Source organism: Suncus etruscus, chromosome 1, assembly GCF_024139225.1.
Source record: "Suncus etruscus isolate mSunEtr1 chromosome 1, mSunEtr1.pri.cur, whole genome shotgun sequence".
In the NCBI taxonomy this organism is placed as follows: domain Eukaryota; kingdom Metazoa; phylum Chordata; class Mammalia; order Eulipotyphla; family Soricidae; genus Suncus; species Suncus etruscus.
In genome coordinates, this window is record NC_064848.1 from 60,692,948 (window position 1) to 60,713,320 (window position 20,373).

At 48.7% G+C, this 20,373-nt stretch overlaps 2 protein-coding genes across 3 annotated transcripts; one reads left to right on the plus strand and one right to left on the minus strand.

Annotated features, from left to right (window-relative positions):
* Positions 1-1,807: 1,807 nt before the first annotated feature.
* Positions 1,808-4,140, minus strand: SIGMAR1 (sigma non-opioid intracellular receptor 1). The gene is made up of 4 exons (XM_049774062.1): positions 4,000-4,140; positions 3,640-3,840; positions 3,417-3,509; positions 1,808-2,828 (listed from the first exon to the last, which is right to left on the minus strand). The coding sequence occupies exons 1-4, from the start codon at positions 4,136-4,138 to the stop codon at positions 2,599-2,601; spliced, it is 663 nt and encodes a 220-aa protein (XP_049630019.1). The 5' UTR covers positions 4,139-4,140; the 3' UTR covers positions 1,808-2,598.
* Positions 4,141-11,281: 7,141 nt separating this feature from the next.
* On the plus strand, positions 11,282-18,862 carry GALT (galactose-1-phosphate uridylyltransferase). Of its 2 annotated transcripts, none has more exons than XM_049773673.1 (11): positions 11,282-11,460; positions 11,718-11,887; positions 12,532-12,607; positions 12,698-12,746; positions 12,866-12,995; positions 13,149-13,205; positions 13,372-13,494; positions 14,342-14,474; positions 14,570-14,653; positions 17,849-18,003; positions 18,692-18,862. In XM_049773673.1, exons 1-11 carry the CDS (start codon positions 11,379-11,381, stop codon positions 18,770-18,772), a joined length of 1,140 nt encoding a protein of 379 aa, XP_049629630.1. In that variant the 5' UTR covers positions 11,282-11,378; the 3' UTR covers positions 18,773-18,862. The 2 variants fall into 2 exon arrangements, with proteins under 2 accessions (XP_049629630.1, XP_049629639.1); XM_049773682.1 differs by having other exon boundaries at positions 11,321-11,460; positions 11,750-11,887.
* Positions 18,863-20,373: the final 1,511 nt, after the last annotated feature.

A 20,373-nucleotide genomic window follows, 5' to 3' on the forward strand; every position in this document is an offset into this window, starting at 1 on the left:
TTGAAAGGCTTCTTGGTTGTTTCTTCTGGTTTTTGTTTTTTTTTTGGTTTATTTTTGGTTTTGGGCCACACCCAAAGCAGCGCTCAGGGTCTGCGCTCAGAAATTGTTCCTGGCAGGCACGGGGGACCATATGGAACGCTAGGAATTAAACCTAGGTCTGTCCCTCCTTGGCCGCATGCAAGGCAAACACCCTGCTGCTGTGCTATCACTCCAGCCTCACCCCTTTTTTTCCTATTGCTTTTGGACATTAGTTATTCCTCTATTACGTTTCTTTATATCTTACATGAATGAGATCATTCTATCCACCCTCTCCCTCTATTCATTTCACTCAGCATACTTTCTAGATCTATCCATGTATTAGTAAACTGCATTACTTCACCTTTCCTTACAGCAGAGTAGTATTCCTTTGTGTAGATGTACCATAGTTTCTTTGTCCAGTCATCTGTCCTTGAGCAGTTTCCAGATTTTGGCTATTGCGAATAATGCTAATTCAATCCTAGGTACAACTACCCTGGCACCACCTTATTTGGCCTCAAACCCAAAAATAAATAAATAAACAAGGGCCCGGAGAGATAGCACAGTGGCGTTTGCCTTGCAAGCAGCCGATCCAGGACCAAAGGTAGTTGGTTCGAGAATCCCGGTGTCCCATATGGTCCCCCGTGCCTGCCAGGAGCTATTTCTTAGCAGACAGCCAGGAGTAACCCCTGAGCACTGCCGGGTGTGACCTAAAAACAAAATAAATAAATAAATAAATAATAAAACAAACCAGTGAGTACTATTGTTAAAACCAAAAATCAGGCGTCAGATAGTACCGTAAGATAATTACCTTGCATGTGGCTGACCTGGGTTAGATCCACTGCACCACATATAGCCCCATCAAGCCCCACCAGGGCTTGACCCCACCAGGTATGACTCCTTTTTTGGGAAGGGGCCACACTCAGCAGTGTTCAGGGGTTATTCCTTTGTACTCTGGAATCACTCCTGATAGACTTGGAGACTGATTAGGAAGCTGGGGATTAAACACAAGTTATTTGTGTGCAGAGCAAGTGCCCCTACCCATTGTACATCACTCTGGCCCCCAAGATTGAGTCCTGAATCGAGAGCCAGAACACTGCTGGGGATAGCCCCCAATCTGAACTAAACTGGTTAAGATAATCGTATTAAAATGCTTTCATTAAAAAAAAATGCTGCTTTCAGGGGCCTGTGAGGTGGCGCTAGAGGTAAGGTGTCTGCCTTGCAATTGCTAGCTAAGGAAGGTCCTCAGTTCAATCCCTGGCGTCCCATATGGTCGCCCCAAGCCAGGGCTAATTTCTGAGCGCTTAGCCAGGAGTAACCAACTCCTGAGCATCAAACGGGTGTGGCCCGAAAAACCAAAAAAAAAAAAAATAAATAAATGCTGCTTTCGGGGCTGGAGAGATAGCACAGCGGAAGGGTGTTTGCCTTGCATGCAGCTGATTTAGGACAGATGGTGGTTGGAGTCCTGGCATCCCATATGGTCCCCTGTGCCTGCCAGGAACAATTTCTGAGCATAGAACCAGGAGTAACCCTGAGTGGTGCCAGGTGTGACCCAAAAGCCAAAACAAAAACAAAAATACCCCAAACCCATGCTGCTTTCTAGGCCATGGCCTCGACCCAGAACCAATCTCTGGGGACTCACCAAGCCTCCTAGTGTTTTCCTGGATATACTGAAGTATACATATGGACCCCAACTATAAAACCAAGCAGGTCTTACAACTCATAGTAAGCAGAAGGCATGCTTGAGGCCCTGCAGAAGCTAGTAGGTTTTCATGCCGCTCACAGAAATGAAAATTGTTCAACAGGTCTTTATTAAGAGACAGACAGGGAGAGACAGATTGCAACAGGGGTTGAGGCAGGAAGCTGTGATGGAATGTGTGCACAGAAAAGGCTCTCTCTAGGATTCCACCTACCCCAGGTTCTCTCTCTAGCAGTGGACCCTGGGCTGAGATCAGTGTCCCCCTTACACCTCAATTTCCCTCGGAGGAGGGACAAGACTCTTCCGGGACAGGTCCCTGATCTCAGCACTCTCCAGACAATGTGATTTGAGGGTGAAGGTCAGACCTCAAGGACGCTTGCATATCAAGGGACTGGAAGGGGGGTAAGGCATATGGTGAGGACAGGGAGGTGAGGGGAAAAGGCATCACAGCTGCAGGTGACAGGGATTTCCAAAGGCAGCTCCTCTTTTCCCCACTCACCCTCTGATGAGGGCTATATCCATCCCAATCCTTCACTCCAGAGCCCTGTCAGGTACAAGGAAGCTCTGGGAAGGCCTGAGTTCATGAATCAAGCTTGTGGCATGTGTGTATGAACATGATTGTCCCCTTGGAATATGTGGGGCTCCCTCTCTAGACGGGTGTGAATGGATGAAGCCAGGGAACACAGGGGTTTCAGTATGTAATTACACACCCGATGTGTCCCTAGGCATCTCTGGGTTTGGTTGTAAAAGCGTGTAGAGGTTCCTTCTTGAACAGCAAGGACTCAACAACTGCATGTTGTGAAAAGCCCTGTCTTTCCATGAGGGATCCAGCGAGTGGATGTGCACGGGCCTGACTGCTCCAGTCCATCCACAGGTCTTTTTCTTCACGCCTGGTCCTGGCCGAAGAGGTAGGTGGTGAGCTCAAGCCGGAGGCCCCGGGCATAGGCGCGGAGTGTATAGAAGAAGGTGAGGAAGTCCTGGGTGCTGAAGATGGTGTCAGCCAGTGCAAAGGCCAGAGTAGACGGGATGATGCCCCGGCCATACTGCACCATCCAAGTGTTTGGCCCCCACTCCACCGCCGTTGCCTCACCAAACTTGTGCACCACGGTTTCTCCTGAGGACAGGAAGCATGCCTTATGGTCTCTCAAGCACCACCAGGACTGATCGCTGAGCAGAGCCAGGAGTAAGCTTCATATACCCTGGTGTCTGTGAGCAATTCTCCCTCCATTCCACTCCCCCACCCCCGACCCCCATTGTAGCTAAACCCAGGCCAGGCCAGTTAGGGAGAGGTGTTTAAGCCTATTAGGGGAGGCGTTCACCACATTTGAGAGGTTTTTTGAAATATGTAGCTGTTCAATGACAGTGCTTGGGATGCTCAGTCTCAAAGTAAAAAGCTTAAAGCTTTATTTTCCATACAAATTTCAACTTTCTGCCTTGTATTGGGGGGGGCACAAGGGCACTTCTGATTACCCAGTTGTCTCCCCCAATAATTGTGAAATACTGTCTGAAGAAAGTATCTCTTGGCAGGTAATCAAATATGGCTGATATGTGCCCTTTTTGCAGAACAGGGGCACTGGGCCTATCTCAGCCACCTGTGGCTCAGCTGAGACTCAGGGATCAGGGAAAACCCTTCCACCCATCCCTTTTCCAACCCACGCACTCCCCAAGAGAGGACTCCCGCCAACAGAGCTCCCTTACTCACCTGGGTAAAAGACTTCACTTTTAGTAGTGCCCTCTCTCCACTGGTGGAAGGTGCCAGAGATGATGGTGTCCGAGGTCTCAACCCAATAGCGCCCTGGGGGGACAAATCAGAGGGCCACAGAGCATCAGGGTGTCGCAAGGCCAGGCCCAAGAGGAGAGAGGAAGGCCCTGGGACCCCAGGGGCAGCCCTCGCCTCCCAAGTCCTCCAAGTTGCCAGCACTGACCCGAGTGGCCGTCAGAGCCCAGGGCGGTGCCGAAGAGCAGCACGTACTCGGTCAGCGACGCGTGCAGCAGGCACATGGCCCCCATCCAGCCACCCGCGTTCACGAACACCCACTGCAGCTCCTCGTCCGGCAGCACATGGCCGGGGTGCAGCCGCCGCAGCTCCACGATCAGCCGGGAGAAGGCCAATTCGTGGTCCAGCCCTGCAAGGGGGTGGGGCGGGGTGGGGGCAGGCAAGGCAAGCACAGAGTGAGGGCGCACGACCAGCGATCAACCAGGCCCGAGCCTCCTCCCCGCTGGCTCCCCTCGGCTCTGCAGCCCGCCGGCCACCCGCCCAGCTGTGCAGCCCGGCCCCCGCTCACCGGCGTACTGCCGCGCCAGCTGGGCGATCTCTTCGGGCTGGAAGACGAAGCTCGGGGACCAGAGCATCTGGGCCAGCACGGCCGTGGCGGCCAGCAAGAGCGCGGCCCACGCCCACCGCCGGCTCACGGCCCACTGCATCCCGGCGGCGGAGGCGCAGAGGCGAGGCCCGAGGCCCGGGCAGCCGGTCGCAAGCCCACCGCCTCCGACGAGCGCCGCGCACTCAGCCCGTTCCCCCGCCACCGCCGACGGACGGCACGGGCGGGCCAATCGGCACGGCCCGCGCGCCCCGGCACCGCCCCTCGGGAAGAACCGTTTTCTCGCGGGATTGGGGGCCACGCGTGCGCAGGCGTGAGGGGGCCGGGCAAAGCTTTTCAGCTGTCAAGATTCTGGACCAGCAGTCTAGAAGGGTGGGTGGCAGGCAGTGACAGCCAGATGGATGGAATGGCGTGGCTCACTTGGGCTCCTCCTGGATGGCTGGGCCGCAGCCGCCGGGCCAGCCAGCTCGGTCCTCGGGGTCATTAAGGTTCCTCCTTTGCTTAGCAAAGACGGTGGGAGGAGACACTTCATCCTGGGGGCTTTTAGGAAGGCTTTGGTGCTCAGAATACCTACCTCAACTGCATCTTTTAGAGATTAAACAGAAAGCGCACACACACACACACACACACACACACACACACACACACACACACACACACACACACACACACACACGAAAAAGGGAAAATTGGGCCCGGAGAGATAGCACAGCGGCGTTTGCCTTGCAAGCAGCCGATCCAGGACCAAAGATGGTTGGTTCGAATCCCGGTGTCCCATATGGTCCCCCGAGCCTGCCAGGAGCTATTTCTGAGCAGACAGCCAGGAGTAACCTCTGAGCACCGCGGGTGTGGCCCAAAAACCAAAAACAACAATAACAACAACAACAAAAAACCAAACAAACGAAAAAGGGAAAATTAATGGAAAATATATGTTGCCGGGATGGAGTTTAGTTTAGTGGGGGGGGGGGCAATGCTTCCCATCTACAAAGGCCCTGAGTTGAATCCTCACCCGCCGCCTTTCCCAATGAAACTAAATGAAAAGGGGGGGGGGGGGAAGCGTTTCTATTAATGAGAGCTATTTCAAGGGCAAAACTGTGGGCACCTAAAGGGCCTACAATTTATTCTTTGATTAGAAGCACAATATACCAGAGAAAGCCTTGACAATCAACTACGGTTATCCTTAGGGGAGTGATAGGATTAGATCTGATTATAGAAGAAGAAAAAATGGTTGTGCTAAAGAGTATATGGAATCAAAATGATTTAGGTAAACTAAGATCCTAGCAGATGAAAAGCCTATGTCAGTGAAGATGAAACAAATGATCCTGAGAAGTATTATGAAAATACAGTTGACTGCTCAGTTTCTTTTTCTTTTCTTTTCTTTTCTTCTTTAACGGTCTCCTCTCTCCATCCTAACTGCTTTTTATGCCACTCTTGTAAGTTATGAGGAGACTATTGGGAATATGACCATTTACAATGTATCATACTACTCAGCCTTAGAGATATCCTTGGAAAGCCTAAGAGCAAAATGATATTAAAACCCAGAGTGGACAAAATGTCACACAAATGGGTAAATGAATAAGACAAGGCGAAGGACAGAGCCCTCGAGAACATCATAAGTTAAGGGAGAGACAGGAGAAAAAAAAAAAAAGGCCAAAGAGAAAGAGAAATAAAAAAAGAGAGGCAGGGGGCCAGAGCAATAGCATAGCAGTAGGGTGTTTTGACTTGCACGCAGCCAATCCAAAGAGAGAAGGTGGTTTGAATCCTGGCATCCCATATGGTCCCCCAAGCCAGGAATGATTTCTGAGCACATAGCCAGGAGTAACCCCCTGAGTGTCACCTGGTGTGGCCTAAAAACAAAACAAAAGAGGCAGCAATAGCAGTGATTAAGAAACTGAAGATAGGGAATAGAGACATAGTATAACAGGTAAAGCACTTGCTTTACACAGAGCTGACCTAAATTTGATCCCCAACACCCCATCCGATCTGAGCACTTCTAGGAGTAAATGTAGAGCCACCAATAAACTTTAAGCACTTCTGATGTGTCTCAAAAAACAAAACAAAACAAAACAAAACAAAAAACAAGTAGAAAAAAAAAAAAAGAAACTGGATTAGTGAGTTAAAAGCCTGCCTCTTGCCCTCTGTTAGTTGTATGATCCCAGGAAAGTTACTTAAATTATCTGTGACTCAGTTTTCTCATCCACAAAATGGGATAACTAAAAGTACATACCTTCATTGTGAATATAGGGGTTTTATATTTATATAGCAATTATTGACAGGCACATGATGTTATATATGCTGTTTAAAATACAAAGAAGAAGGTAATTGGAGGAGAATTAAGACTGAATTAAGGGGGCCGGAGAGATAGCATGGAGGTAAGGCGTTTGCCTTTCATGCAGAAGGTCATCGGTTCAAATCCCGGCGTCCCATATGGTCCCCCGTGCCTGCCAGGAGCAATTTCTGAGCATGGAGCCAGGAGTAACCCCTGAGCACTGCCGGGTGTGACCCAAAAACCAAAAAAAAAAAAAAAAAAAAAAAAAGACTGAATTAAGACTTTTGGGGCCGGTGAGGTGGCGCTAGAGGTAAGGTGTCTGCCTTGCAAGCGCTAGCCAAGGAAGGACCGTGGTTTGATCCCCCGCATCCCATATGGTCCCCCCACGCCAGGGGCAATTTCTGAGCGCTTAGCCTGGAGTAACCTCTAAGCATCAAATGGGTGTGGCCCGAAAAAAAAAAGACTGAATTAAGACTTAACTTAAATTCCTCCATCTTTTTTTTTTTTTTTTGGTTTTTGGGCCACACCCTGTGACGCTCAGGGGTTACTCCTGGCTATGCGCTCAGAAGTTGCTCCTGGCTTCTTGGGGGACCATATGGGACGCCGGGGGATCGAACCTCGGTCCGTCCTAGGCTAGCGCAGGCAAGGCAGGCACCTTACCTCCAGCGCCACCGCCCGGCCCCAGATTCCTCCATCTTAAGACATCAGCCATTTTATACACTGGCTGACCTCTCAGTTACTCCAGACCATATCCTGAAACCCTGCCCCTCTGGAATGAAGCTTTGTTCAAGCAGACAGGGTGAACTGATCTTGCAGTTACCTCCTCACTATATACTAAACCTTCCAACTGTGTCTTGAACAAAGTGCCAATCTATCAAAAAGGTGGTCTGACAGTTCCTAAAAATATGTGAACAATATATCTTCCAGGTGGATCTAACCAATCACTGTAACGGGCATAAGTAAATTGTGAGTTGTGGTTTTAGAGTATAAAAGAAGCCCTTTACCCAAGGCTGGGGTTGCTATCATCCTAAAGGGGCCAGCTCTAACTGGTCAGCTTTGTGGCTCAATGTTTGTTTGACTTGTGATTTGTGCATAATAAAATCTTTTAATATAAAGCTCATTGCTTTGTGTGGTCTTTCAGATACTGGACACTAACATAAACAACACATGAGATGATAGAATTAAGAATCAGAGTAGTCAAATATAATTGACAGGTCCAATAGAATGATGGGAAATAGTAATTAGGTTTCTCAGTAGGAGATAATAATATACATTTACAAGTCCTTTTTTTTTTTTGGTTTTGGTTTTTGTGCCACACCCGGCGGTGCTCAGTGGTTACTCCTAGTTCTGCGCTTAGAAACCGCTCCTGTCAAGCTCAGGGGACCATATAAGATGCCAGGGATTGAACCTGGGTCTGTCCTCAGTTGGCAGCATGCAAGGCCTACCTCTGTGCTGTGGTGACAGCCCTTGGTTTGGTTTATTGGCACACACCTGGCAGCACTCAATGCTTAGTCCTGACTTTGAGCTCAGAAATTACTCCTGACAGGCTGAGAACATCATATGGAATGCTGGGAATAGAACTCAGTTCAGCTATGTGCAAGACAAACACCCTACTCACTGTGCTATTGCTCTGGCTCCTTGTATTTTTTTTTTTTTTTGGTTTTGTGGGCCACATCCGTTTAATGCTCAGGGGTTACTCCTGGCTAAGCGCTCAGAAATCGCCCCTGGCTTGGGGGGACCATATGGGATGCTGGGGGATTGAACCGCGGTCTGTTCCTTGACTAGTGCTTGCAAGGCAGACACCTTACCTCTAGTGTCACCTCACCGGCCCCTGGTCCCTTGTATTTTATTCCTGAACAGCCAGATTATATTCTACAGTTATTACATTCCTCTATAGTTAGAGGAAGCCATGCATTATGTTTCTGGCCAATAAAACAGAGACTTAAATGATGTGTGCCATGGAAGTACTCCCCAAATCTAGCCTCTGTCTCCTCGATCCGAGCAGAGCCTGCTGGCATTGTGTAGGTCTGAGGCTCCTCATTCTGATCTCTCCGAAAATTTCACCAGGACATCTAGCTTTGCTTTTTTTGTTTGTTTGTTTGTTTTGTTTTGAAAAAGGACTGGATTCTGTCCTTAAAAGTGTCTGGGGGTGGGTGGGAGAAACAGTATATAGCAGGTAGAGTATTTGCCTTTTTGCCTTGCATGGAACCAACCCAAGTTTGATTCTCGGGACTCCATATAGTGTCCTAAGAACTGCCAAGAGTGATCCTTAAGCATAGAGCCAGGAATAAGCCCTGAGCATAGCTGGGTATGCCCTCCCCAGCCAACAAGAAAAACAAAAAAAACAAACAAAAGACTTTTTGTGACTCTAGGAAGGGGACTAGTAGACATCATTCCTCTGGGATATTGGAAGAAAGGCTGGGTAGGCTTATCTCAGTCATTCTTTCCCCCTCCCCTAACATTGAGTAGATAGAAAGAGGAGAGAGCAATGTTCCTAAAGATATGTTCCTGGGACTGGGAGATAATTCAAATGCCTAAATGCATTTGAATGCATTAAATGCATAAATGCATAAAGAATGCATAAAGTCCTAAGTCCAATCCCCAGCACCCTATGGCCCCCTAAATATTGCTAGGAGTGACTCCTAAATATATAAAACAAAGTAAGTTTTTAAAAGTGAGCAGTTCCAGAAGGGGTGAGGAGATTGTCATTTTGGAACCCAGAATATGGATATATTTTTTTTATTGGTTTGTTTTTGGGTCATACCCATCAGCATTTAGGGGTTACTCCTGGCTCTGCTCTCAGAAATTGCTCCTGGCAGGCTCGGGGGACCATATGGGATGTTGGGATTCAAACTGGGGTCAGTCCTGTGTTGGCCGCATGCAAGGCAAACATTCTTTTTTTTTTCTTTTTTTTTTGGTTTTTGGGTCACACCCGGTGGTGCTCAGGGGTTACTCCTGGCTGTGTGCTCAGAAATAGCTCCTGGCAGGCACGGGGTACCATATGGGACACCGGGATTCGAACCAACCACCTTTGGTCCTGGATTGGCTGCTTGCAAGGCAAACACCGCTGTGCTATCTCTCCGGGCCCAAGGCAAACATTCTTACTTCTGTGCTATCACTCTGGCCCCTGAACATGGATATTCTTTTTTTTTTTTCTGCCCCCCCCCAAACTTGAATATTCTTGAGAAAATAGAGCTGATTGGACAATCCAATCACTAAAACAATAGAGAGGGCAAATGGAGCCAGGAAATGCAAAGGATCAGTACACACAGTTTGCATGTGGAGGCCTGAGTTTTGTCCTTGAGCAGTGCTGAGAACTGTCACTGAGCACTACCAGGCATGGCCCTATAATAAACAAAGGAGAAACAATAAATAGGAAACAAAAATGGGTCTTTTTGTATTCTTTCCCACAAGCAGTGAGAAAGGTATAACCTAGTATACTCTGCTCTCTGCTCCCTGTTCCCTACCAGGGGCCTCTTCTGATTCCAGTCTGAGGAAATTAGGGCAGAGATCAAGTATAAATGACCAATGACCCAGATTTTGCACTTGAGCTGTAAAAACACCATAGCCTGGACTGGCTTGAGAGTGAGGGCCTCCCTGCCCAACTCTTAACTCACTGGGTCTGCTCTTGATCTCTTCTTCCTCTCAGTTTCCCACGGGACCACATTGCCTGGCTCTTAGGTTTTTGTCTTGAGTCTCACTGAAGTCTCAGAGGCACTTTAGACCAGTGGAAAGAGCGTGGGAAGTAGAGCTCAAATCTCAGCGTGGCCACTCATTCTTTGGGAAACCTTGAGGCCTCTATTTCCCACTGTGACTTAGAGAGGACATTTAGACAGTAGATGATTCTTTAGGGTCAGGGGTGTGACTTAGCCATAGAGTACTTGCCTTACATGTGTGAGGCCCTGGGTTTGATTCTTAGAACTTCCAGAAAGAAAAGGAAAAAGATGTCAGAGCACCACAAAATATGGAATGTTCTCCCCAGTATGTGTGCAAACCCAATAACTAAAGAAGTGTGATCCAGAGGTAGGCCCCATGTACAACATGGCTAAGTGTTTGAGCACCAAAACCATGTATGTGGTGCTCTGACCCCTGACACTGTCTACTTATGCTGTGTGTGTGTGTTTGTGTGTGTGTGTGTGTGTGTGTGTGTGTGTGTGTGTGCCCAAACCAGTTACTGCTGCCTGGTAGGAGGTGAAGAACTTGCTTCTCCAGGATTCAGGATTCTTTTTTTTTTTTTTTTTTTTGCCACACCTGGCTATGCTCAGGGGTTACTCCTGACTCTGTGCTCAGAAATTATTCCTGGCAGTGCTCAAGACCATCTGGTGTGCCAGGGATTGAACTCAGGTCAGTTGTGTGAAAGGCAAACACTGGACCTGTTGGACCTCCTGTACTATTGCTTAGACCCCATGATTCAGGATTCTTATGGTACTCACTATGTAGGACTTATGAGGACCAGGGTTCAGATGGAACAGATCCAGTCAAGCCCTACTCCCCTTTGCCTCAATCCCTGTGCCCCCAAGTTGCCTCTCCTCCACCATAATAGATAAGTGGGGTGATTGTGTACCAGGGGCCCACAATACTTTACTCAATCCTACAATGTAAGCTCTGAGCGGTCAAAGGTCTTTGAATTCTTGTATACACAGGGCATCCAAGTGCAAGGACCTATAAGGCTGGACTGGCATGGTAGTATGTATTCAGTAAATATTTGCTGAACGAGTGACCTAATGAATGAACAAAGCAATTTTGTAAGCATCGTGGGACCGAGGAGCCTGCAGTAGGCATTGTTTGGGGGATGGGGGTGGTGTTCAAAGTTTCAAAGTAGTGACCTTGGCCTCCCTTATCAAAGAGTGACGATCATTTAAATCTTCCCGCTACCAAGCTTGACCGTCCGGAACTCCGCCCCGGACAGTCACATGCTGGCGACTGGCCAACCAAAATGGGCGGGAGGGGCACGGCTCAGTCCGAGCTCGAGACGGTAGCTGCGGGACCCACAATCAACACCACGTTCTGTACTCCCCCCACCGTAGTCCTTGTACCTCCGAGATCGAGGAGGACCCCCCTCTACAGTGGTCTCATGTCGCAGAGCGGAGCAGGCCCTGAGCAGCGCCAGCAGGCGCCGGAGGAGGACACCACGGTCACTGCCTTCCAAGCGAGCGGTAAATACAGGGCGGCGGGGCGTCTGGTACACACGGCCGAGAACGCTCCCATTCCTTAGGAAGTTCTGATTCCTACCTACCCCAGGTTGGGTGCGCGCCCCTCGACCTGGCCCCCTGGCGAAGAGGCTGCCTTGCAAGCTCCTGGGCTGGGAACGTGCAATTCTGGGCCTCTAGATCCCGAGCAGGGGGAAGGGACTGAACTTGGGCTTGCTGCTGTGAAAAGCGACAGAACTCTGCTGACTAATCTCTGTTCCTAGAACACCAACATATCCGCTACAATCCACTGCAGGATGAGTGGGTGCTGGTGTCGGCTCACCGCATGAAGCGACCCTGGCAGGGCCAGGTAGAACCCCCGCTTCTGAAGGCAGTGCCCCGGCATGATCCCCAAAACCCTCTGTGCCCGGGGGCCACACGGGCCAATGGAGAGGTAAGCTTTTACCTTCTATACCTACAAGCTTCCCCGTTCAGTGTTGCCTCCCAAACACAGAATTTTATGGGCCATGCCCTACCACATATTTCCACTTGTCTTGGGACCACACCCCACAGTGCTCAGGGACTATTTGTTACTAAGGTTGAGGGGTCGCTCCTGGTGGTTGCCAGCTCTATCACCCCCAACCCCGTTACATGAATTTTTTTGTGGATGCCACACCCGGCCATGCTCAGGATTTACTACTGGCTCTACTTTAGGATAACTCTTGGCAGGGCTCAGGAGACCATATGGAGTGCTGGGGATTGAACCAGTTCAGACACATGCAAGGCAAAGCTCTACCCACTGTATTATCTCTCTGCCCCCCACAATCAAGTATTTTGTTTTGAGGCCATACTTGGTGGCGCTCAGGGTTTGCTCCTGGCTCTGTGCTTAGTGGTCACTCCTTGCAGGACTGGTGGGACCATATGGGGAACCAGAGATCAAGCCCTGGTGAGCCATAATCAAGGCAAGCACTTTAGATGCTGTACTATCTCTCTGGTTTTTTAACTAGTGTTCAAAAGATTAATCATCACTCAAAGTCCACCACAGGGGGTCGGGGGGCTATAGGGCAGTGGATGCTTCTAGGCCATTCTTGTCAGTAGGTGAATCCCCACTACGAGGGCACTTTCCTGTTTGACAACGATTTCCCAGCTCTACAGCCTGATGCCCCTAATCCAGGTAACTGGGCTCTAACCACTGTCGGGAAGAAGAAAGGCTTGACCTCAATTGGGTATTTCTGTGGCAGAGAGTGATACCCATTTATCTCAGGACCCAGTGATCACCACCTATTTCAAGCAGAGGCTGCTCGAGGAGTTTGGTAATTATGGATTTTTCTCTCTTGCCCCTTTAAATCCTGGACTGAAATGGGGGTAGGCTCTGGCCCCTAGCATAGCCAAGCACTGTACCTCTGTTGTCCCTCCCTCATTTGCCACCTAGTAAGGTCATGTGCTTCCACCCCTGGTCGGATGTGACACTGCCACTCATGTCAATCCCTGAGATCCGGGCTGTCATCGATGCGTGGGCCTCTGTCACAGAGGAGCTGGGTGCCCAGTACCCGTGGGTACAGGTCTGTGAGGTTCCCCCCCCCCCTAATTCACTGGAAGAGCAGGGAGGAGGTGGTTGCAGGTTGGGTTGGGGAATGACATTTCTTATTTCCATGGATGTAGTCAGAGTGTCTAATGGAGTGTCTCTGGCTACAAAAACTCCCTCTACTTGACAGATCTTTGAGAACAAAGGCACTATGATGGGCTGTTCCAATCCTCACCCTCACTGCCAGGTAAATGTGTTAGGGGTTTTTATTGGATTTCTGGTTTGATACTAAGCCAGCAGGGCATGGAGGGCAACTGAGAAGGGAAGGGACGGACGGTGACAGATATGTAGGTAAGCAATGTGGCAGCTTAGGAATGAACAAACTGCCTGCTTTTGGCTTTGTTCCTTGACAGGTATGGGCTAGCAGTTTTCTGCCAGATATTGTCCAGCGTGAGGAACGATCTCAGGAGGCCTATCGGCGCCAGCATGGCAAACCCTTGCTTATGGAGTATGGTGACCAGGAGTTGCTTAGAAAGGTGGGACTTCGAAGACTGGAGCAATAGTACAGTGTGTAGGGCATTTGCCTTGTATGGAACCAACCCGAGTTCAATCACTGTGTCCCACATGGTCCCCTAAGTGCCGCCTGGAGTAATTCATGAGTGTAAGCCAGGAGCAACCCCTGAGCATTGTCAGGTATGGCCCCAAAATAAAACAAAAAGTGAGAGAAAGCTAGATGCTGTGTCCCCAGTGAACCGATAATCTTATTCCAAAACACAGTGAGAAGAAGCAAAGAGATTCATTAGGATGCCATAGCACTAATCTGAAGGAATAGGGAGATATTAGATTAAGATAGCTCCATTATAAGGGTATCTCTAGTATTTCAAGTATCTCTAGTATCTCAAGATAAGGTGCTTATCTTGCATTAGGAGACCCAGATTTTTTTTTTTTTTGGTTTTTGGGTCATACCCGGTGGCACTCAGGGGTTACTCCTGGTTCTACACTCAGAAATCGCTCCTGGCAGTCTCAGAGGACCATATGGGATGCCGGGATTCGAACTGCCGTCCTTTTGCATGTAAGGCAAATGCCTTAACTCCATGCTATCTCTCCAGCCCCGAGACCCAGGTTTTTATGCCCAGGACCACTTAATGGCCCCATGAGCATCTCTAGGAGTGATCCCTAAAGACAGAAACTGCCCCTAACCACCACAGGGGGAGTTCCCCACAAGAAGCTCCAAAATAAAGAATAATAATTTGAAGGAAAGATGACAGTGGCTTAGGCTAGGTTGGGAGTGGTAGGAGGTATAAAAGGCCATTAGATTCTGGTTACTTTTTGGCTGACCTCACACTTGCCTTGATGGCCATCTTTCATTTGATGTGTCTCCAGGAACGTCTGGTTCTGACCAGTGAGCACTGGTTAGTTCTGGTCCCCTTCTGGGCTGTGTGGCCCTTCCAGACACTGCTGCTGCCCCGCCGGCATGTGCGGCGGCTGCCTGAGTTGACCCCTGCTGAACGTGATGGTGAGTATCTTGGGGGCTCAATAATGGGGCTCTTCCTGGAGGTCACTCTGGGATCACTAGTATCTGAGTCTCTATCTGGACTTCTCTGATTTCAGATCTAGCCTCTATCATGAAGAAGCTCTTGACCAAGTATGACAACCTTTTTGAGACATCTTTTCCCTACTCCATGGGCTGGCATGGTAAGTTTCCAAGCACCCCTTTTTAGTCTCAATACCATTTCTGCAGCCTCTAGCAGATGGGAAACACTTGCTAGGGCAAATGTTTGGAGTTGGGATGCTGGGAATGAGAGTGGAACGGTCAGCTGGGTGAAACAATGTCCCCTAGGTATACTTTCAAAGGCTCCATGGCCTCTGGCAGGGAATGATGGGAGATGTAGTTTTCACATCTCTAGTCTGGTATAGAAGTGGAGGATAGGCTGATGAACTAAGAAAGGACCAGCCCTGGGGCCGGAGAGATAGCATGGCGGTAAGGCGTTTGCCTTGCATGCAGACGGTTGATGGTTTGAATCCTGGCATCCCATATAGTCCCCTGAGCCTGCCAGGAGCGATTTCTTTTTTTTTTTTTTTTTTTTTTATAATTTTTTTTATTTTGAATTATGAGAACAAAAGATGCAAAGAAAGAGGACAAGGTAAAGTTACAGTGGAAGGACAATCAGCCATAACATAATTCTCAGAAGAAGTCCCCTTGCTGATATCTTAACTTTGAACTTTCAGCCAAAGAACGTTAAGATAAATAAAACAGAATCCATGTACAATTACTTTGTCCCTCAAGTCCCCAGATTGTAGCACATTATAATATTTCTTAACAGCACACAAGGCAATCTAAAGCCATAAAACTTACGTAACTCCTTAAACATTAGAGGCATAGTATTTTTTACATTTCCATGTACATGCATATTAGCTTAAGTTAACCTCAAATTTTAAGTGGGTGCATTTAACCTCAAATTTTAAGAGGGTGCATTTTAAGGATTAGAGTCAAAGGAGCACAGTAAAAACGGTGTTAGAGTGGCAATTGTTGTTTGCATAGGCCCACCAAAATATGAGAGGCATGGAAAGGAATAACCTTGGCCTGAATACAAAGAGATCCTACCCCTGAAGTTTCCTGGCATAAGACCAACTCTAGGCTTCAGGCAAGTTATCGTCCAATCCAAGACATTGTCCATAGTGCCAACACACTTTTCACACAGTCTCTGTTGTTGGTATCATGTTTCTGTATTAAAGATTCTGGAATCTGCATATCCTAAATTGAAGTCATGATGTGGAATGTCTTCTCGTTTCACCTCACCATGAAAGGGCAATGCAGGAAGCCCTGTCCTGTAAGCAGGTCATTGTTAAGTCTTCTCATTGTTAAGGGAAGTCTCTTTTCAGCAGGACGATGTCTGAGCAGTGGTAGGGTCTTCCGTGTAGAGGATTGCTTCCAGGTGATGTTATAGACAAACCTCACAATTAAGGGGCAATACAGCAAGCCCTGTCCAGTAAGCAGGTCATTGTTTTTGTTAAGTCTTCGTAGTGTTAAGGGAAGTCTTTTTTGAGTAGATCGATGTCAGAGCAGCTGTAGGGTCTTCCCTGGTAGAGGAATGCCTCCAGGTGATGTTATATACAACCTTGGATGTTTTGTAGATATCTTCTCTAGATCAGGGGTGAATGGAGAATGCCCATTCTTCTGAGGCCTGTACCAGGTCTTTATGTCAGTGTTCAGGGTGAAAGGTCTCATTGCACTACAAGATTTGTGTGTTCCCATCTCTATTAGATAAGAACTTATTGGTATGTATAGTATTTTTCCATTTTAGTGTGCCTAAGCAAACAAGAAATATAGCCATGTGGTGCTATCAGATATATGGGGGCGTAAGAACATTTCCAACAAAATCCATGACTTGGTTCAAATATAAGCATTAAACTGAGGGATTCTTTCACACCAAATTTCATATTGAGCAGTTCACAAAGAGAAGATAAAAAACATGGGGGGGGGGGGGCCGGAGAGATAGCATGGAGGTAAGGCGTTTGCCTTTCATGCAGGAGGTCATCGGTTCGAATCCCGGCGCCCCATATGGTCCCCTGTGCCTGCCAGGAGCAATTTCTGAGCCTGGAGCCAGGAATAACCCCTGAGCACTGCCAGGTGTGACCCAAAAACAAAAACAAAAACAAACAAAAAAAAAAAAAACATGGGGGGGCGGGGCCGGGAAGGTGGCGCTAGAGGTAAGGTGTCTGCCTTGCAAGCGCTAGCATAGGACGGACCTCGGTTCGATCCCCCGGCGTCCCATATGGTCCCCCCAAGCCAGGGGCGATTTCTGAGTGCATAGCCAGGAATAACCCCTGAGCGTCAAACGGGTGTGGCCCAAAAAAAAAAAAAAACAAAACATGGGGGGGGGGAGTCACTGTATAAAAAAATATTCAGCAAAAATTATAGCCGTCAAAGAAAACACCCATAAAATGTTGAAGAGACATAAGTGTCCTTTTTATGCCTTTTAAAATAGTTGGGTGGGTGTTAACTCCAGGGCAAGACTTTGATCTGTGACTTAGGACTCTATAGTACTTAAGTTAGAAAGGTTAAAGGAGTAATGATGATAGGAGTTAAGGAAGTTAAAGAGAAATATGTCCTTATGAAGGGGTATGCAAAAGGGCAGAGTACAAAATTGACCTTCAGCATACATAAAAACATAATTCAATGATAGTGAGTACTGTTAATGTTTCTTGTGCGTGTGGGGGCAATAGCCTCGCGTGATTTTGAAAATATAGACTGGAGGGCCCGGAGAGATAGCACAGCGGCGTTTGCCTTGAAAGCAGCCGATCCAGGACCAAAGGTGGTTGGTTCGAATCCCGGTGTCCCATATGGTCCCCCGTGTCTGCCAGGAGCTATTTCTGAGCAGATAGCCAGGAGTAACCCCTGAGCACCGCCGGGTGTGGCCCAAAAAAACCAAAAAAAAAAAAAAAAAAAAAAAAAAAAGAAAATATAGACTGGACAGAGATTACCAGTGACTTCAAGAAGCTGGGAGGCCAGAAGTTCAGGGCCCCACCCAGACCCTCCCTAAGGAGCTGAATGGATAATGGGGGAAAGCCTAGGGTACCTTCAAGCTCCATCAAGGGGCCCAACTCACTGGCTTGCCCAGGCATGTGGCCCGGGGAAGCCCTGGAGATCTGGAGCAAGGTGGTAGAGGGGTGCTGGGGTTACCCAAGTCCCGCACCCCCACTAGGCCTGGTTAAGTAGGCCTCCGGCATGGCAGTGGCCTGCCAAACCCCCTCCAGGAGCAATTTCTGAGCATAGAGCCAGGAGTAACCCCTGAGCATTGCGGGGTGTGACCCAACCCCCCTAACCCCCCCCCCCCCCAAAAAAAAAAAAAGGACCATCCCTAGCTTTCTCTGCCTTCTTCTTTTCAGGTGCTCCCACTGGATCAGAGGCCGGAGCCAACTGGGATCACTGGCAACTTCATGCTCATTACTACCCTCCACTCTTGCGTTCTGCTACTATCCGGAAGTTCATGGTTGGCTATGAAATGCTTGCCCAGGCTCAGAGAGATCTCACACCAGAGCAGGTTAGGTTCAGGTCACTGTAGGTCCATGGGTTCCCTTTTCTCTTCCATTGCCTTAAGATAGGCATGATCTGAAAACCCCTATAACCTGAAATTCTTAGGGACTCAGGAGTTGCTCAGCTCCTTCATCCTCTGGTGACTTCCTCGATCCTTAACCACCAGCCTCCAGACCTCACTAGCTCTTCCCCAGTGGACACTCAGAATTTCACACCACTAATCTGGAGAGTTCTTTTTTTTTTTTTTTTTTTTTTTTTGGAGGGTTTTTTATTTTCCTTTTTTTTTTTTTTTTTTTGGTGTTTGGTTTTTGGGCCACACCCAGTGATACACAGGGGTTACTCCTGGCTATGCACTCAGAAATCACTCCTGGCTGGGGGGACCATATGGGACACCCAGGATTGAACCCGGTCTGTCCTGGGTTAGCCGCATGTGAGACAAATGCCCTACTGCTATGCTATCACTCTGGCCCCTCTTTCTATTTTCTTGGGCTTTTGCTGCTCCTCATGGCTTACATTTTTCTCTGTACTTAGGTGGTATGCCTGGTATAATTTTCTCTGTACCTGGTGGTGCTTGGGGAACCTTATGGGATGCAAGGGATTGAACCCGGGTTTGATAGTATGCCCTACCTGCTGTATTATCTCTCTGGCCCTCTGGATGGTTCTTACCTTTCCTGATTGCTCTGTCCCCTTTTCAGGCTGCAGAGAGACTAAGGGCGCTTCCTGAGACTCATTACAGCCTGCGGCATGAGGACAAGAAAGCAGTGGCTGACATTTGACCACAATGACCACAGGGCCTTCTGCTTGAGGGAATAGGGCTTCAGGCCTGGGCAGATGTGGGGTCAATAAAACTGCTTCTCAAACTTTAATCATATTTCTAATGCCAGGGGAATATGAGCCCTGACTCTCAGAGGCATGAGAAGGAGTCATTTGGCTGTTGTCTTCGAACTGCCCACAGATAGGCAAAATCATGCGGATGCATACTTTCCACCCCAAATTGCTGAACATAGATCTTTTGGCTCCTGGAGTAATAAAGACATCCCAGTTTAAGGAATGATTTTAAAATTCTGTGTCCTCGACTGGTGGAGACTTCGGCCAGATTAGAATTTCCTTCACTACCCTCCTATGATATTATCTCAGCAAGCCAGGGCATGAGGGTTTGGTGGGAGTGGGTGAGCAGGGCCCTGCACCCAATAGCCAGTGGTCAGTCCCTGGGCCACAGGCCAGAGCGCTGGCTTGGTGTGTAGCTCCTTTCCAGCCCACAGGGCCTGAGAGGCCAGGAAGGGAATGTGTAGTGGCTTTGTCGCTGACTGCTCCAGCCTTCCTGTGCAGCATGTTTGCACATCTTTGTTGTCCCTGGGCCTTAATCACTGCTCAGGGCCCCAAATAACCCCGGGAGGACAGGGGCTGTCAGACTCAGAAGACCCAGGACTGAGAAGAGGGAGTGGTTGTTGGAGTGACCCTTTGGATCTCTTCCTGGTAAGGCTGCCTGCAGAAGCAATAGGTCATGCAAGCCAGGACACCTGATTCTAACTACTCTAAAGTCTGATTCTAAAGTTGGGAATTCCCAACTTTGTGGTGAGATTGAGCCTTGTGAACAGTGCCACACATGGCTACAATACTTTTGTGTTATCTGTGGGAGAGGGAAGTTCTGCCAAAGCAGAATTAATTTGGCTCATAAGAACGTTGGCTGGATGCCTCCTAGATGAGACTTCTGAGACCCTGGAGGAAAGGCCTAGGATTTTCCCCTAGGCCTAGGGGAAGTGTTGGCTGTTCTGAAAGTGTAGACAGAATATGCATGTCCTGTGAGCTCCCCCTGAGTGGGATGTGAACCAGATCAGGGTGAGTAGTTTAAAGGATACACGTAAACACTAGCACATTTGCACTCACACACCTGACTCCACATCTTCGATCCAGCTGCCTTTTGCAATCTTTTGCAAAACCTTTTCCAGATTGATATCTGTCTCGTGCCTTCAAAAGTTGTGGTGTGGAATGCAGCATGATGGTCTTAAAAACACAACTGGCCAGCTGGAGTCAGAGAACAAACTCTGCTGCCCTTTATCTTATCTGGACTCAGGAACACCTTCAACTACCTGCCCAAGGGCTTTTGAGCCACTGAAATTGTGGATTTCGAACTGCAATTTCCGACCTCTGGTGGGGATGGGGTGGGAAGGGTGGGAAAGTCCCTGGAAATGTCAAGCCAGGACGCAGTAATCCAGTTGCAGCCTCTCCCCTACAGCCTCCTCAGTCCCGGACAGGACAGGAAGTGTCCGGTAGAGGTGGGGGTGAGGGTGATTGGCAGTTGGAGACTCCAATGGGCCGGGACCCCCTAATTCACGCCCCTCCTTCCATTGGGGCCGGGGCGGAGCCGTCCCAACTG

Excerpts from the sequence above, each read along its gene's own strand:
- GALT (XM_049773673.1), top strand. The coding sequence starts at position 11,379 with ATGTCGCAGAGCGGAGCAGGCCCTGAGCAGCGCCAGCAGGCGCCGGAG. Across the intron at positions 13,206-13,371 it reads ATCCTCACCCTCACTGCCAG|GTATGGGCTAGCAGTTTTCT; the intron begins GTAAATGTGTTA and ends GTTCCTTGACAG. Across the intron at positions 18,004-18,691 it reads GAGATCTCACACCAGAGCAG|GCTGCAGAGAGACTAAGGGC; the intron begins GTTAGGTTCAGG and ends TCCCCTTTTCAG.
- SIGMAR1 (XM_049774062.1), bottom strand. The coding sequence starts at position 4,138 with ATGCAGTGGGCCGTGAGCCGGCGGTGGGCGTGGGCCGCGCTCTTGCTG. Across the intron at positions 3,841-3,999 it reads GCTGGCGCGGCAGTACGCCG|GGCTGGACCACGAATTGGCC; the intron begins GTGAGCGGGGGC and ends ACCCCCTTGCAG. Across the intron at positions 2,829-3,416 it reads AAGTGAAGTCTTTTACCCAG|GAGAAACCGTGGTGCACAAG; the intron begins GTGAGTAAGGGA and ends TCCTGTCCTCAG.